The 17,116-nt window shown below is 52.8% G+C and overlaps 1 protein-coding gene across 1 annotated transcript in view; it reads left to right on the top strand.

Moving 5' to 3' along the window:
* The first annotated feature begins 506 nt into the window (after positions 1–506).
* The window catches only part of wdtc1 (WD and tetratricopeptide repeats 1), a 45,816-nt gene continuing 29,206 nt past the window's right edge, over positions 507–17,116 (top strand). Inside the window, exons 1-7 of the mRNA XM_078238056.1 lie at positions 507–644; positions 6,443–6,636; positions 7,585–7,668; positions 12,090–12,136; positions 12,291–12,402; positions 13,546–13,733; positions 16,399–16,581. Of these exons, the coding sequence (XP_078094182.1) occupies positions 6,589–6,636; positions 7,585–7,668; positions 12,090–12,136; positions 12,291–12,402; positions 13,546–13,733; positions 16,399–16,581 (662 nt within the window). The 5' untranslated portion in view covers positions 507–644; positions 6,443–6,588. The remainder of the gene's footprint in view (positions 645–6,442; positions 6,637–7,584; positions 7,669–12,089; positions 12,137–12,290; positions 12,403–13,545; positions 13,734–16,398; positions 16,582–17,116) is intronic.

The following is a 17,116-nucleotide window of genomic DNA, read 5'->3' as shown; positions in this document are numbered from 1 at the left end:
TCTAGTTTTGGTTTCCTTGGGATCCAATCCTAGAGTTCAGTTCTGGATTCCATCGGATCCAATCCTGCAACCCAGTTCTGTTTTCCCTGGAACACAGGACTGGAATCAGCTCTGGTTTCCCTGTGATCCAGTCCTGGGATCCAGCTCCAGGCACTGTGGGATCTAGTCTTGGGATCCAGCTCCAGGCACTGTGGGATCCAGTCCTGAGATCCAGCTCCAAGCACAGCTGGATCCAGTCCTGGGATCCAGCTCCACGCACTGAGTGATCCAGTCCTGGGATCCAGCTCCAGGCACTGTGGGATCCAGTCCTGGGATCCAGCTCCAGGCACTGTGGGATCCAGTCCCGGTTTCCATGGTTTCCACTGTTCCAAACATCATTTCCCAGGATGCCCTGGCCCCGCCCCTTCATTATGTATGCAGGTGTCGCTCGTCGACCACTCTGATTGGTGGGATACGGCTGCCCATGGCGGGCACAGGGCGCGGATTGGTCAGCTGATCCATCAATCAGAGGGAGGTGGGCGGGGCGGGCGTGGTGACGCAGATTGTGTGCGCGGAGAGCGGCCTAGCGGAGCCGGGACCGGGGACCGGCCTGAGCGGAGCGGCCGTGCACAGCGGCTTCATGGAGGCGGGTACAGGAGCGGCCGGTGAGATTGGCGCTTTCGATCCGCGCGGGTCAGTGTCACCGGGTGGCCGCCAGCAGAGCCCGAGGCTGCGGTCAGACACCGGCCACAGGATCCAGCACAGCGGTGACAGCGCCGGGCCCAGAGCAGGCGGCGGTGTCGGTAAACACCCGGTGTCAACCCCCTAAACCCCCGCCCCGTAACAACCGCGCTGTCCCCCCAAAGCGCCCCCCCGGTGTCGTTCCCCTCAAAGCGGCCCAACCGTGTCGTCTGCCCAAAGCGCCCCCCCGTGCCGCCCCCCAAAGCGCCCCCCCCGTGCCGTCCCCCCAAAGCGCCCCCCCCGTGCCGTCCCCCCAAAGCGCCCCCCCCGTGCCGTCCCCCCAAAGCGCCCCCCGTGCCGTCCCCCCAAAGCGCCCCCCCGTGCCGCCCCCACGTGCCGCCCCCCAAAGCGCCCCCCGTGCCGCCCCCCAAAGCGCCCCCCCGTGCCGTCCCCCCAAAGCGCCCCCCCGTGCCGTCCCCCCAAAGCGCCCCCCCGTGCCGTCCCCCCAAAGCGCCCCCCCGTGCCGTCCCCGCAAAGCGCCCCCCTGTGCCGTCCCCGCAAAGCGCCCCCCTGTGCCGTCCCCGCAAAGCGCCCCCCTGTGCCGTCCCCGCAAAGCGCCCCCCTGTGCCGTCCCCGCAAAGCGCCCCCCTGTGCCGTCCCCGCAAAGCGCCCCCCTGTGCCGTCCCCGCAAAGCGCCCCCCTGTGCCGTCCCCGCAAAGCGCCCCCCTGTGCCGTCCCCGCAAAGCGCCCCCCCTTGCCGTCCCCGCAAAGCGCCCCCCCGTGCCGTCCCCGCAAAGCGCCCCCCCGTGCCGTCCCCGCAAAGCGCCCCCCCGTGCCGTCCCCGCAAAGCGCCCCCCCCGTGCCGTCCCCGCAAAGCAGCCCCCCGTGCCGTCCCCGCAAAGCGCCCCCCCGTGCCGTCCCCGCAAAGCGCCCCCCCGTGCCGTCCCCGCAAAGCGCCCCCCCCGTGCCGTCCCCCCAAAGCGCCCCCCCGTGCGGTTCCCCCAAAGCGCCCCCCCCGTGCGGTTCCCCCAAAGCGCCCCCCGTGCGGTTCCCCCAAAGCGCCCCCCCGTGCGGTTCCCCCAAAGCGCCCCCCCCGTGCGGTTCCCCCAAAGCGCCCCCCCCCCCCCCGTGCGGTTCCCCCAAAGCACCCCCCCGTGCGGTTCCCCCAAAGCGCCCTCCCCGTGCGGTTCCCCCAAAGCGCCCCCCCCGTGCGGTTCCCCCAAAGCGCCCCCCCGTGCGGTTCCCCCAAAGCGCCCCCCCCGTGCGGTTCCCCCAAAGCGCCCCCCCGTGCGGTTCCCCCAAAGCGCCCCACCCCCCCCGTGCCGTCCCCGCAAAGCGCCCCCAGGTGCCGTCCCCCAAACGCCTCCGCGTGTCGTCCCCCCAAAGCGCCCCCCCATGTCATCCCCCCCAAAGCGCCTCCCCGTATCGTCCCCCCGAAGCGCCTCCCCCCCGTGCCGTCCCCCCACAGCGCCCCCCCCGTGCCGTCCCCCCACAGCGCCCCCCCGTGCCGTCCCCCCACAGCGCCCCCCGTGTCGTCCCCCCGTGTCGTCCCCCCACTGCGCCCCCCCGTGTCGTCCCCCCACTGCGCCCCCCCGTGTCGTCCCCCCACTGCGCCCCCCCGTGTCGTCCCCCCACTGCGCCCCCCCGTGTCGTCCCCCCACTGCGCCCCCGTGTCGTCCCCCCACTGCGCCCCCCCGTGTCGTCCCCCCACTGCGCCCCCCGTGTCGTCCCCCCACTGCGCCCCCCCGTGTCGTCCCCCCACTGTGCCACCCCGTGTCGTCCCACCACCGCGCCCCCCGTGTCGTCCCCCCACAGCGCCCCCCCCGTGCGGTTCCCCCAAAGCGCCCCCCCCGTGCGGTTCCCCCAAAGCGCCCCCCCCGTGCGGTTCCCCCAAAGCGCCCCCCCCGTGCGGTTCCCCCAAAGCGCCCCCCGTGCGGTTCCCCCAAAGCGCCCCCCCGTGCGGTTCCCCCAAAGCGCCCTCCCCGTGCGGTTCCGCCAAAGCGCCCCCCCGTGCGGTTCCGCCAAAGCGCCCCCCCGTGCGGTTCCGCCAAAGCGCACCCCCGTGCGGTTCCGCCAAAGCGCCCCCCCGTGCGGTTCCGCCAAAGCGCCCCCCCGTGCGGTTCCGCCAAAGCGCCCCCCCGTGCGGTTCCCCCAAAGCGCCCCCCCGTGCGGTTCACCCAAAGCGCCCCCCCCGTGCGGTTCCCCCAAAGCGCCCCCCCCGTGCGGTTCCCCCAAAGCGCCCCCCCGTGCGGTTCCCCCAAAGCGCCCCCCCCGTGCGGTTCCCCCAAAGCGCCCCCCCCGTGCGGTTCCCCCAAAGCGCCCCCCCGTGCGGTTCCCCCAAAGCGCCCCCCCGTGCGGTTCCCCCAAAGCGCCCTCCCCGTGCGGTTCCCCCGAAGCGCCCCCCCGTGCGGTTCCCCCGAAGCGCCCCCCCGTGCGGTTCCCCCGAAGCGCCCCCCGTGCGGTTCCCCCGAAGCGCCCCCCCCGTGCGGTTCCCCCGAAGCGCCCCCCCGTGCGGTTCCCCCAAAGCGCCCCCCCCGTGCGGTTCCCCCAAAGCGCCCCCCCGTGCGGTTCCCCCAAAGCGCCCCCCCGTGCAGTCCCCCCACAGCGCCCCCCGTGCCGTCCCCCCACATCGCCCCGCCGTGCGGTCCCCCCACAGCGCCCCCCCGTGCCGTCCCCCCACAGCGCCCCCTCGTGCGGTTCCCCCAAAGCGCCCCACCGTGCCGTCCCCGCAATGCGCCCCCCCCGTGCCGTCGCCGCAAAGCGCGCCCCCCCCCCGTGCCGTCCCCGCAAAGCGCCCCCAGGTGCCGTCCCTCAAACGCCTCCGCGTGTCGTCCCCCCCAAAGCGCCTCCCCGTATCGTCCCCCCGAAGCGCCTCCCCCCCGTGCCGTCCCCCCACAGCGCCCCCCCGTGCCGTCCCCCCACAGCGCCCCCCCTTGTCATCCCGCCCAAAGCGCCCCCCCCCCGTGCCGTCCCCGCAAAGCGCCCCCCCCGTGCCGTCCGCGCAAAGCGCCCACAGGTGCCGTCCCCCAAAGCGCCCCCCCATGTCATCCCCCCCAAAGCGCCTCCCCGTATCGTCCCCCCGAAGCGCCTCCCCCCCGTGCCGTCCCCCCACAGTGCCCCCCCCGTGCCGTCCCCCCACAGCGCCCCCCCGTGCCGTCCCCCCACAGCGCCCCCCCGTGTCGCCCCCCCGTGTCGTCCCCCCACTGCGCCCCCCCGTGTCGTCCCACCACTGCGCCCCCCCGTGTCGTCCCACCACTGCGCCCCCCCGTGGCGTCCCCCCACTGCGCCCCCCCGTGTCGTCCCCCCACTGCGCCCCCCCGTGTCGTCCCCCCACTGCGCCCCCCGTGTCGTCCCCCCACAGCGCCCCCCGTGTCGTCCCCCCACAGCGCCCCCCCGTGTCGTCCCCCCACAGCGCCCCCCCGTGTCGTCCCCCCACAGCGCCCCCTCGTGTCGTCCCCCCACAGCGCCCCCCCGTGTCGTCCCCCCACAGCGCCCCCCCGTGTCGTCTCCCCAAAGCGCCCCCCCGTGCGGTTCCCCCACAGCGCCCCCCCGTGCGGTCCCCCCACTGCGCCCCGCCGTGCCGTCCCCCCACAGCGCCCCCCCGTGCCGTACCCCCACAGCGCTCCCCCGTGCGGTTCCCCCAAAGCGCCCCTCCGTGCCGTCCCCCCAAAGCGCCCCTCCGTGCCGTCCCCGCAAAGCGCCCCCCCCGTGCCATCGCCGCAAAGCGCCCCCCGCCCCGTGCCGTCCCCGCAAAGCGCCCCCAGGTGCCGTCCCCCAAACGCCTCCGCGTGTCGTCCCCCCAAAGCGCCCCCCCATGTCATCCCCCCCAAAGCGCCTCCCCGTATCGTCCCCCCGAAGCGCCTCCCCCCCGTGCCGTCCCCCCACAGCGCCCCCCCGTGCCGTCCCCCCACAGCGCCCCCCCTTGTCATCCCCCCCAAACCGCCCCCCCCCCCCGTGCCGTCCCCGCAAAGCGCCCCCCCCGTGCCGTCCCCGCAAAGCGCCCCCAGGTGCCGTCCCCCAAACGCCTCCGCGTGTCGTCCCCCCAAAGCGCCCCCCCATGTCATCCCCCCCAAAGCGCCTCCCCGTATCGTCCCCCTGAAGCGCCTCCCCCCCGTGCCGTCCCCCCACAGCGCCCCCCCCGTGCCGTCCCCCCACAGCGCCCCCCCCGTGCCGTCCCCCCACTGCGCCCCCCGTGCCGTCCCCCCACAGCGCCCCCCCGTGTCGCCCCCCCACTGCGCCCCCCCGTGTCGTCCCCCCAAAGCGCCCCCCCGTGTCGTCCCCCCAAAGCGCCCCCCCGTGTCGTCCCCCCAAGGCGCCCCCCCGTGTCGTCCCCCCAAGGCGCCCTCCCGTGTCGTCCCCCCCGTGTCTCGTCCCCCCCGTGTCTCGTCCCCCCCGTGTCTCGGTCCCCCCCGTGTCTCGTCCCCCCCGTGTCTCGGTCCCCCCCGTGTCTCGGTCCCCCCCGTGTCTCGGTCCCCCCCGTGTCTCGGTCCCCCCCGTGTCTCGGTCCCCCCCGTGTCTCGGTCCCCCCCCCGTGTCTCGGTCCCCCCCCCCCCCCCCACGTGTCGTCGCCGTCCCCCCCCCCCCCCCGTGTCGTCGTCCCCCCCCCCCGTGTCGTCGTCCCCCCCCCCGTGTCGTCGTCGTCCCCCCCCCGTGTCGTCGTCCCCCCCCCGTGTCGTCGTCCCCCCCCCCCCGTGTCGTCCCCCCCCCCCGTGTCGTCCCCCCCCCCCGTGTCGTCGTCCGCCCCCTCCCCGTGTCGCCCCCCCCGCCTCGTCTCCGTCCCCCCAAGGCGCCCACCCCCCGTCATGTCCCCCCAAGGTGCCCCCCTGTCTCGTTCCCCCCCCCCCCCCCCATCAGAGGGCCCCTCGTCTCGTCTCCCCCACTCAAGGGCCCCTCCGTCATGTTCCCCCTTCCCTCCCCGTCACCGTCCGGTTCCCCACATGTCGTCCCGCTTTATTCACCCCTGAAGACTCCCCATTTCTGCCCGTGTCCCAGAGCTATTCTCTCAAATCTCCCTTGCCCCCAATGTCGTCCATTAGGACCCTGCCCACCTCCCCCTTCTCCCCACACTCTGATGTCGTCTCCTCTAATCCCACCATCCCCGGTGTCATCCCTCACTCCCCGGTTTCGTTCCCAATGTCATCCCTGTCACACTATCATCCCCCCAAACCCCCGCTGCTGTTCCTCCATTCCATCTGACCCTCCGTTCTTTTTTGCAATCCCCACTCCATGTTGCCATCCTCTTGCAGTCCCTGTGTTATTTACCCACCTCATCGTCTCCCCTCCCTTGTCCACTTACTCCCCCTCCCCCCATCACTCCTCTCTGCTTGATTTAATTGGCAGTGTCTCACCGTTTGACAATCTCACCATTCTGCTCCAATTCCTGGATGCCCTCTTCCCATCCTTGTCTCTGTAATCCCTTTGGGCTCTGCAATCTCTGCCTCTTGTCCATCCTTGATTTTCTTTATTCCACCATTGTGACCATGCCTTTGGCGTTCAGCTCTGGAATCCCTTCATTAAACACCTCTACCTTTCTATGACGACTCCCTGTCTTAAGGCATTACTCAAATCCTGTCTCTTTGACCAAACTTTTGGCCACCTGTCCAAATGCCTCATTTGGCGTTGTACCAGTTTTGTGTGATGGTGCCACTGTTCAGTACTTTGGGAAGTTTTATTACATTAAAGGTGCACTGTAAATGCAAATTATTGTTATATTCGTGAAGGATGCTGCTCTCCGCTAATTCCAGAATTGTTATTTTAGGTCACCTGCTGTCTTTTTTTCCAGATTCCTTTGTTGTGCGCTGTTCCTTGCCGGGATTAAATGTGGGCTATTCCTGTATTTCTGCTCTCTGCATAAAGCCTGGCGGTGAGCTACAGCACGGTCCGAGGCAATAGAGACAAGTCACCCTGTGACCTTCTAAACTGAGAGCAATGGAGTCGCTTAACATAACCAGGGACATCATCCAGCGGCAGATAAAGGTACCAATCATTTCCCAGGTCTCCTGCCTGGCACATGCTGGCATTGGGAGCTGATTCAGAGAGGGGAGCAAGAGGGGGTTGGCCTGGTTGGGAGGGATGAAAAGGGTTGGGTAGCGTGGGAAGGACTGGTGCTGGGGAGGGCAGGGGAGCGCAGATTCCAAGCAGAGTGAACTGAAACCGTTTGGTGAGGGGGTTTGTGGAGGTGCTCCTTTTTCTAGTTCTGTTTTCACTTCGGAAGGAGTTGGTTGGTGAGTAACTGGTAAGCAAAATAGGAATCAATAAACATAGAATGCAAAGCAATTCTTCTAAGTAATTAAATTAACTAAATAACATAAGTATTCCTACCACAGAAGGCTGTGGGTCAAATCACGGAATATATTTAAGAAGGAAATGTATCGATTTCTGGACTTTGAAGGTGTTGAGGGATATGGTGAGAGTGCTGGAGTATAGCATTAAGGTAAAGGATCAGCCATGATCATGTTGAATGGTGGAGCAGGCTCGAAGGGCCGAATGGCCTACTGCTTCTAGTTTCTGCATTTCTATGTAACAGTGGCAGGGTGAAGGAGCAGCATTCTGAAAGCTCGTGATTCCAAATAAACCTGTTGGATTTTAACCCTGTGTTGTGAGACTTCTTACTGTGCCCACCCCAGTCCAACGCCGGCATCTCCACATCGTGTCTTCCTCAAAAGGTAGTGGAAGCAGAGTCTTTGAATATTTTTGAGTTCGAGCTAGATAGATTCTTGATAAGCAAAGGGGTGAAAGGTTACCAGGGGGGTAGGCAGGAATGTGGAGTTGAGGTTACAGTCAGGTCAGCCATGATCTTATTAAATGAGGAGCCAGGCTCATGGGCCCCGAGTGGCCAACTCCTACTTCCTATGGAAGCACTGGTCTGGTGAGGGTGGAGCTGGGGTCCATCTTTGTCTCTCACATTGCCCCTTTTGTCTATAGGAGAGGAACACTCTGCAATTCGAACGTCGATATCATGTCATTGATCCATTCATCAAGCGGCTGGGACTGGAATGTGAGCTGGAGGTGAGATGTCTGAACTCCTAATGACCCCTCTCCCGCCCCAAACCCACACTGCCCTGTTAAGAAAAAGATATGGATAACTGAGTGAGTAGCATGTGAAATTAGTCGAATGGCTACTTTCTATGTAACATTCAGCACGCCGTGACTGTGTCAACTCTTTGAAAGAGCGATCCAATTGGTCCCATTTCACTGCTGTTCCCCAAAGCCCTGTAAATTCTTCTGTCTTCAAGTAATTATCCAATTCCCTTTTGGAAGTTACTTCCCACTTGAGTCTACTTTCTCTAGTCTTTCAGACAGCGCATTCTTGCACATAATTGTTGTTGTTATCTCCCCTCTGGTTCTTTTGCCACTCACCTTTGTTACTCGGCTTTTAATTTAAACACCTTCCAAGCATTCCAGTTTAATGAGACAAACAAGGACAGTAATTCAAATATTTAATACTTCTGGTACCAACTCAGACATAAACAGTTGCAACTCATTAACTCTTTACTGAACTTTAACTGAACATCAACTTTCAACTGAACTTTAACTCTTAACTGCACATTAACTTCAACTGAACATCAACTTTAATTATTTACTGAAAATATATACTACCGAGTTTAGGAAAACCTTGGCCAAGAAATATCCGCGATGTAGAATCGATCTTCTTCTCTGAAGCATCCTTCAGGTTACAGGTCTTCTTACAATGGTTGGTCTCTTCCGAGTTTCACTGGTAAACAAAGGCTGCACATATCTTTTTTTCCACAATCCTCCACTCGCTTCCGGAAGATTCTCTGTCATCCAGCCAACTGCGTAACCAGAAACCAACCTCGTGTCTCGAACATCCAGTGAAATTACTTGCGAACGACGCCATTAAGCTTAGTTCAAACCACATGCTTGAACATAACGGCCATATAAATCAAAGCCACACTGTCTGGACCAATGTAAACAACTTCCCTCATTTGGCCAACACAGGAAGCTTCAGATCACAGCTCCCAGATCAAAAAAACGTTATGACCTGCATCTGGTTTTAATTATAAGTTGACCAAAAATCTGAGCATGCTTAATTCTCAGCCAGAAAAGCCATTTTAAAGCCACTATTGCCATTATTATTGTAGCCATTCTTCCTCCATCCACGGTCCCTCCTCTTGATCCTGGAGCATACAGCAAAATGGATCACCGACCACGACCAAACTCTTTCCCAACCAGGTAGCATCAAAATCCATCCAAACTAACTATTAGCATGTTACAAATGTTATAGTTACATTTGACGGAATCTTTGTTTCGTAACAACATTTCCATATGCAACTGTTGCGTTATTTTTCCCTTTCCATCTTACAAACTGAACAGCAAACATTATCTGCTTTAGTAATACCTGTACCTGGATGCTTAACTTCCATTGTACAATTCAAATTGTCTTAACCCGCCTGGTTAATGTTTGAAGTTTAAATGTCCAGATTTGCCAAATCAAGAGTATTAACCATGAACATTACTGCACTATAGCAGTTGCTATATCATTAATGAACTCCTTCCTCTGGCGACCTTTTGAATCACGAAACCATTCTTGCTCCTCATTTGTCACTTCTTAATTTGACTGCCTCTGTATTAAATTTTTTAAAACTTGCGAAGTTGAGAGGGACGTCGATCTGGTAAATGTACTTTAGTGAAATTCAATACAACTGGTACCAATTCATAATGAATATTGTCATACAGTTTCCTGTTTGTATTTGTTATTACTAAACCAATTTGTGGTCCAAGAGTATTCACAGGACAATAATAAATCATTGGTAGAAATGAAAGAGGGAAACTAAATTTAAATTTGGATTTAGGAGGGTCAAGTACCAAAAAGGTACTGAAGGGGTAGGTTTAACTCTCCAACGTATTTGATGTTTAAAAATGATCGATATGTGCATAATAAACACTTTTATCACAACTACCATTTTAAATTTAACCCTTCACAGTCACAGCTCAAAATCTGTCTCCTATTAGCAGACACATGCTATGTTCTTTTATGACTCAATAAACCAAATGTAGGCAAAGTACAAGGAAGAAATGATTTTCTACCAATTGAGAAACTCCTCCATCATTTCATCCACTTTTACCAATTTTTATTTATGAATAACATGATTTGCACAAATAGTTTAAGCATTTTCCACCCCTGTAACCGCAGATAATTAAATACTAGGAAAAATCCTCTCATCTGCTGTAATGTCATTGACACTCTCCAGAACCCTTAACTTTTCACAGAAAATTAATTTCCAACTTATTAGCATTTAGCTACACTGAATCAAACAGACTTTACATCTTCACATGTGCATTACTATAGATAACATTTACTCAATATAAGAAACTCACAAAACAAACATATTATTTTGTAAAATTATCCCAGATTCAAATGGTGACATCATGAACTGAGAATATGTTTCAATTTATCCCTCTTCAACAACAAATAAAAGTTTATTCCTCGAAATGCAAAACCCATACTCACTCTCGCGCTCTTACCCTTAATTTGTCAAAAAATTAAAACTTACCCTTTAGAATTTAGGTAACTTCCCATTTATATGAGTTGGTTCTTTTATGTACTCAATTTATTCAACCAGTTAAATATCAGAAACCGTAGTGCTCAAGTTTAACCAATCACTTTAATTCACAAGGTAACAGTGCGAAAATCTGAATGAGCCAGACCCTTCATCATCACTAGGTTGTGGTAAACAATCTTGAAATCTTGAAGCTACTAGGTTTGTTTATTATCTGTAATTCACAAGCCACCTATTTCAAACAAAACACAAAAAATACATCCGGCTTGGAGCCAAATGAATTAATTTGGTCTCGAAATCTCTTGTTAAATTAAAAAAGAAAAATTCACAATCTCCGATGTATATAAATTCTTAATCGCCAAATTAGTAACAAGACGGTGAAATCTCTTGCCAGTTTAAAAAAAACACGAGATAAAACAAATTTCAATGTGATGATATCATGATTTCTTCAAACTAAGACAAAGGAAAGAGCACATGGTCCCCTGCAAGCTTTAAATCTTATCACAATTTGAACCCAAGATTATTCAAAATTCAAATTGGTTATTTCAAACTCCAGTTTACGCACTTTGATTTTAAAATTTCAATTTGCTTTCCAAAAATGTTGTTCAAAGTAACATTCCACACAAATATCTCTTAAGCACAACCCATGGCCATTGATTATACTTAAGACTAAGGAATTTCAAAAATGTATTTTTATTTCAATTTATGCTTTGATCCAATCTAATTCCCATTTGATTTTAGACTCTGTATCAAACCCACTATTGTAAAATCACAATTAGGGGAAGAACATTAAAACATTTAAGCAAATGACATAACAAATAACATCCACGCAAATACTTTATTAAACACACACAGACACAAATGGAAGCTTCCAATCATTCATTCCACAGCATTTTCTTTCATTCAAACTTAACATTCTAAACTGGGATTAAAATAAAACATTAAAAGAAAATAGATTAAGACAATAGCCTTTATTCTTCCAAACTGTAATCAAACTCAAAAACGAGTAAATAGTAATTCAACTATTTAATTATTTAACACATCTGGTACCAACTCAAACATAAGCAGTTGCAACTCTTTACTGAACTTTAACTCTTAACTGCACATTAACTTTAACTGAACGTCAACTTTAATTATTTAACTGAAAATAGAAGGTTTAGGAAAACCTTGGCCAAGAAATATCCTCGATGCAGAATCTATCATCATCTTCTCTGAAGCATCCTTCAGGGCACAAGTATTCTTAGAATGGTTGGTCTCTTCCGAGTTATCACTGGCAAACAAAGGCTGCGCATACCTTTTCATCTACAATCCTCTACTCGCTTCCAGAAGATTCTCTGTCATCCAACGAACTGTAACCAGAAACCAATCACATGGCTCACATATCCATTGAAATTACTTGCGAACGACGCCATTATGCTTCGTTCAAACTAAATGCTCCACACATAACGGCCATATAAAGCAAAGCCACACTGTCTGGGCCAATGTAAACAACTTCCCTTATTTGGCCAACACAGGAAACTTCAGACCAGAGCAATTTTATGACCTGCATCAGGTTTTAATTATAAGTTGACCAATAATTCCAGCATGCTTAACTCTCAGCCAGAAAAGCCATTTTAAATCCACTATTGCCATTATTATTGTTAAATTATTGTTGTAGCCATTCTTTCTACATCCACACCTTAAATCTGTGCCTTCCAGTTACCAACTCTCCTGCCATTGGAAACAATTTTTCTCTTTATTTTATCTAAACTCCATTTTAAACATCTATATCAAAAATTCCAGAAAATGACCCTAGCTCCGACTGTTCATAGATTCCCAGTAAATTAATTGTGTTTTGAGGTGTACTGTCAGTGTCTTTTTAACATTTGATTCTTAATCTTATTTCTTTTCTTTCTTTCTGCTCTACAGGGTCACTCTGGGTGTGTGAACTGTCTGGAATGGAACGAGAAGGGCGAGTAAGTGATGGTGTCCACTAAATTACCCCTGCCACCACCTGACTTTACCTTGCCCCTGGCTCTATCTACCCAACCTCCCCGCTCTCGCCACAAACCATTCCAGCCCTCTGTGTCCCTGAATTCAGGCACTCATTCTTACTGTGTTCAATTCTAGTTTGCTGGCCTCGGGATCAGACGATCAGCACGCCATTCTCTGGGATCCCTTCAGCTGCAAGAAACTGCTGACTATGCACACTGGACACACGGCCAACATATTCACAGTGAAGGTCTCAGCTCCTTTCCTGCTTACTGCACTCAATAGTAAACGTTATATTCATTTTGGATTGTAGAGGGAATGCAGTCAGTGAGAACTGTGTGCTTTATGTTGATCTTGAGGGCGGATTCCTGTTGTGCAAACTGTGGGGCAGATTAATGTAAAACTTGTAATTGCTGTAGGTTTATTTGCTGCTTCTGTCTTCATGGCTGAGTTACAGTAGTTTGGGTCCCTTGGGTTTTTGTTGAGGGGGAGGCAGGGCGAGAGGCTTTTCCAGACATACGCTTTAAATAGTTTAATTCTGTGATTCTAACCAAAAGCAATGAAGCTTGCCATGCTCGCTGGTGACTGAAAGGACTACACAGGTGACTGTGCCCCTGGAGCTTTGGGGAAATTGCACTGCACCAGGCTGAACATTGGCTGGCTAGATGATAAAATGGTTTGATTCACTTGGGGATTAGCTGAAGTGTTTTCCAGACATCTTGCCAGCATGGTGCATCTGATGAGCTGTGCTGGATTATACAGGCTGTGACTGGGAGGAGACCGCAACCCATGGAGGAGACATTGCTTGCCAACAGGGAGCTTTCTGACTCCGCGGAATTGTGTGTGGGATCTCCTTCAGGGCCACAGTTCCTGACTCCAGTCACTTGTCCATACCATCTCCCTTTATCCCATTGTGGATGGCCTTGCATCAGCTGCATGGGTTCCAACTCTGGAGCCCCCTCTATTAAACCCTTCACCTTCCTCTCCTCAAAACCTACTAATCATACTTTAAATCATTTCTCCATAACTCCAAGAGGTAGTACTTACTGTGAATTGGAATGGTGATCAGTACTCTTGGCCTTGATGTCACTGAGCATTGTCTGTAGTCACAGTGTAAATGGCTGGTGATTACAGTTGGGCCACATATTGTTATTTTTCTCGCATGGGTTCCTACACAATGATATAACTAAAATTGGAGAAACTAGCCAGTCAGATTTCACCATTTGTTTGATCAAGATCATATCCTTGACTGCAGAAAACACCTGCTGATGGAGGCTGCACCGCACCCTATCTACAGAGTGTCTGCACAAGGGTTGTATCATCTGGCATAGGGGCTGCTTGCTACATGTTGGCATTGTGGGGTGTAACCTCTTCATAATTCCCTGTTTTCCAGTTCCTCCCTCACTCTAATGACCGCACGCTGATTACCGGAGCTGCCGATTCCAAGGTGCACGTTCATGACTTGACTGTAAAGGAAACCGTTCATATGTTTGGCGAGCACACCAATCGTGTGAAGCGAATCGCAGCTGCACCCATGTGGCCGAACACTTTCTGGAGCGCAGCAGAGGACGGGACAGTCCGGTATGTATCGGAACGGAGGCTAATCTCCCAGGATAGGCTGCAGCTTGTCATCGTGACTGAAAGCCAACTCATACAAAAGTTTATCCTGTGGAAGAGATGGCCACACTTCTTGACTAGCTGCCATTGTCTTCATCATTTCCATCTCACTTTGTGGAATTTGAAGAAACTCTCGTTATTGGTACCCATTCCTTCCCCTGGCCCAGAGACACCATACACACCACACTCGCCAGCAGCATTCTTAACAACATGGATTAATTGTTAGCACAGAAATAAACATGGATAACCCAATGGCCATTTCAGAGATGTGGTTGCAAAGTGACCAAGGCTGGGACCTGATTATTATTTGTCATTTCGAAAAGACAGGAAGCTAGGAAAAGGTGGTGGAGTAGCTCTGTTCATTAAAGATGACATTTAATACAGTAGTGAGAGATACACATAGCTTGAAAGAGCAAGAGGTAGGATCAGTTTGAGTAGAGATAAGAAACAGACGTTGCGCTGTAGAATAGGATAAAACAGGAAGAAATAAATGGGGGATGTAGAAAAGGAACCACAATAATCGTGGATGATCTTGTATTTTGTGTCTGTCTTCACTGTAAACTCAGAAAACTTCCCAAAGATACTTGAAAATTGAGCTGATGGAGAGAAAGAAACTTAAAATAATCACCATCTCGAGAGGAAAGGTGCTGGGAAAACTATTAAACTTAATGGCTATCCAGTCCCAGGACCTGATGGCCTGTATCCTTGGGTTTTTAAGAAGTGACTGCAGAGATAGAGGCACTGGTTATAATCCTCCAAAATTCCTCAGGTTCCGGAAGAATTCCCAGAGATTTGGAAAAGAGCAAATATAACACCTTTATTCAAGAGAGGAGGGAGACCGGAAACTGCAGGCCAGATATCTGAACATCTATCATAGGGAAATTATTAAAATCCGTTGTTAAGGAAGTTGCAGCAGGATACTTAGAAAATCATAATAGGATTAGGCAGAGTCGACATGGTTTTGTGAAAGAGAAATTGCTAATTTATTAGAATTGTTTGAGGCAATAACAGAGAAAGTGGACAAAGGGGAAGCTGTATATATATATGGTGTACTTGGATTTCCAAAATACATTTGATAAGGTGCCACATCAAACAAAATGAGAGTCTCCACAAAATAGGAGCTCATCTGTAGGGGGTGACATATTAGCATGGAGAAAGGGTTGTCTAACTGACCAGAAGCAGAGTAGGGCTAAATGGGTCTCTTTCAGAAAGGCAAGATGTAACTAGTGGAGTGCTAAAGGAATCCATGCTAGCACTCCGCTATTTACAATCTATATCAATGACTTGGATGAAGGGACCAAATGTATGGTAGCTAAATTTGCCAATGATAGGTCGGGAAGTAAATTGTCGAGAGGGAGTAAAGAATCTACAAAGAGTTTAGATAGGTGATTGGACAAAAAATTAGCAGATGGGGTAGAATGTGGGAAATGTGAAATTGTCTACTTTGACAAGAATAGAACAGCAGTATATTATTTAAACACAGAGGTTGCAGAAAGAACTTGGTGGTACAGAAAGTTCTGGGTGTCCAAGTACATGAATCACAAAAAGTTAGTATGAAGGTAAGCAAGTGATTGTCATAGAATCACAGCATCCTTACAGTGCGAGAGGAGGCCATTTGGCCCATCGAGACTGCACCAACAATAATCCCACCCGGGCCCTATCCCTGTCACCCCACGTTTTTACCCTGCTAATCCCGCTGACACGAAGGGGTAATTTATCATGGCCAATCAACCTAACCCCTCTCTGGAAAGATTAGGAAAACAAAGTGGAATATCAAAGTAGGAAAGTTTTACTGCAGCAATGCAGGGCCTTACTAAGATCATATCTGGAATACTGTTTTTGGCCTCTTTATTTGAAAAAGGATATAATTTGCATAAGAAGCATGAAACAGAAAGTTCACTCCACTGATTCCTGGGATGAAAGGCTTATCGAACAAGTTAGGCCTTTACCCGTTAGAGTTTAGAAGAATGAGAGTTGATCAAATTTAAACATTCAAGCTTCCTGGTGGAGCTTAATAACAGGATACTGGGAGGCTGTTTGTTTTTTGGGGTGACTAGAACTAGGGGACGCAGCTTAAATATAAGAAGTCTCCTTTTAAGAAGGCGAAAATAATTTCTATCTTTCAGAGGGTCATTCATCTGTGGAATTCTCTTCCGGTCGGGTCATTGAATTTATTCAAGGCTGAGTTGGATAGATTTTTAATAAACTAGGGATGAATGTCTTGGGGAACAGATAGAAAAGTGAAATAAAGACCACGACCAGATCAGCCATGATCTAATCAAACGGTGGTGCAGGCGCAAAGGGCCGAATGGCCTACTCCTGGTCCTATGTTCCCACTAAGAGGTAAGTTTTAAGGAGCAGCTTAAAACGGAAAGTAGAGGAAGCAAGGTTTCGTAAGGGAATTCCAGAACTTTAAAACCCAGACAGCTGAAGACACAGCTGCCAATGGCAGAGCAAATAAAGAGGGGAAACAAGGGAGAGGCCAGAATTGGAGGAATGCAGAGAACTTGAAGGCTTGTGGGGCTAAGAATGATTGTAGAGACGGGAAGGGGAAGGCTGAAGAAGGGCTGTTGGTAACTGAGCTTTCCTTCATCTCCATTAATGTGCAGTCTTTATTTTTCTATTGCAGGCAGTATGACCTGAGAGAGAGCAGTAAGCGCTCGCAGGTACTGGTGGACCTCACGGAATATTGCGGGCAGCATGTAGAAGCTAAATGCCTAGCCATTAACCCTCAGAACAATAACTACCTTGCTGTCGGGGCGAGTGGTCCCTTTGTGCGAGTTTATGACATTCGCATGATTCACAATCACAGGTAAGGTGGAAGCCGCTGTTACAAGTGAGAGCAAGCTGTCCAAGATATTCCATTCAGAAAATGCTAATTGCATTCAGAAATCGTATATTATCAATTTCTGGGGTCCTTTCCTGGCCGGGTGCTGGAGAGCCCATTATTTTGGTTACTGGAGGTGCAATGCCCCAACTGTCACCCTTCCAGCTCGTGTAAATCTAGGCTTGTGCAAGAGTGAATTGCTCCTGCTGTACTATGAGGTTGAGAAGAATGAGTGCCTGTTGCTTTGAGGGTTGAGTGGTTAGGGCAATATCAGAAAAACACTGCATCCAGCATACATCCTTACCATGTCTCGTATTGGGTCAGTTCTGGATTCTCCTCAAGGAATATATTGACTCAGTCCCCAGTTCTATGGATTGCCTATGTCTCCTTTCTTTCAATTTATAACCAAGCTCTGTTTCTAATGCCTGGTTTGCTGAGCTTTTACTATTTGAGGCATTGGCTGCCCTTGCCTGAGCTCAGTGATAATAAGCCCAGAAAGTGACATAGTATCTCACTGGGC

This window comes from Mustelus asterias, chromosome 21 (genome assembly GCF_964213995.1).
Source record: "Mustelus asterias chromosome 21, sMusAst1.hap1.1, whole genome shotgun sequence".
NCBI classification, from domain to species: domain Eukaryota; kingdom Metazoa; phylum Chordata; class Chondrichthyes; order Carcharhiniformes; family Triakidae; genus Mustelus; species Mustelus asterias.
The sequence above is the reverse complement of the archived record's forward strand: the minus strand, read 5'-3'. Positions and strand labels throughout refer to the sequence as shown.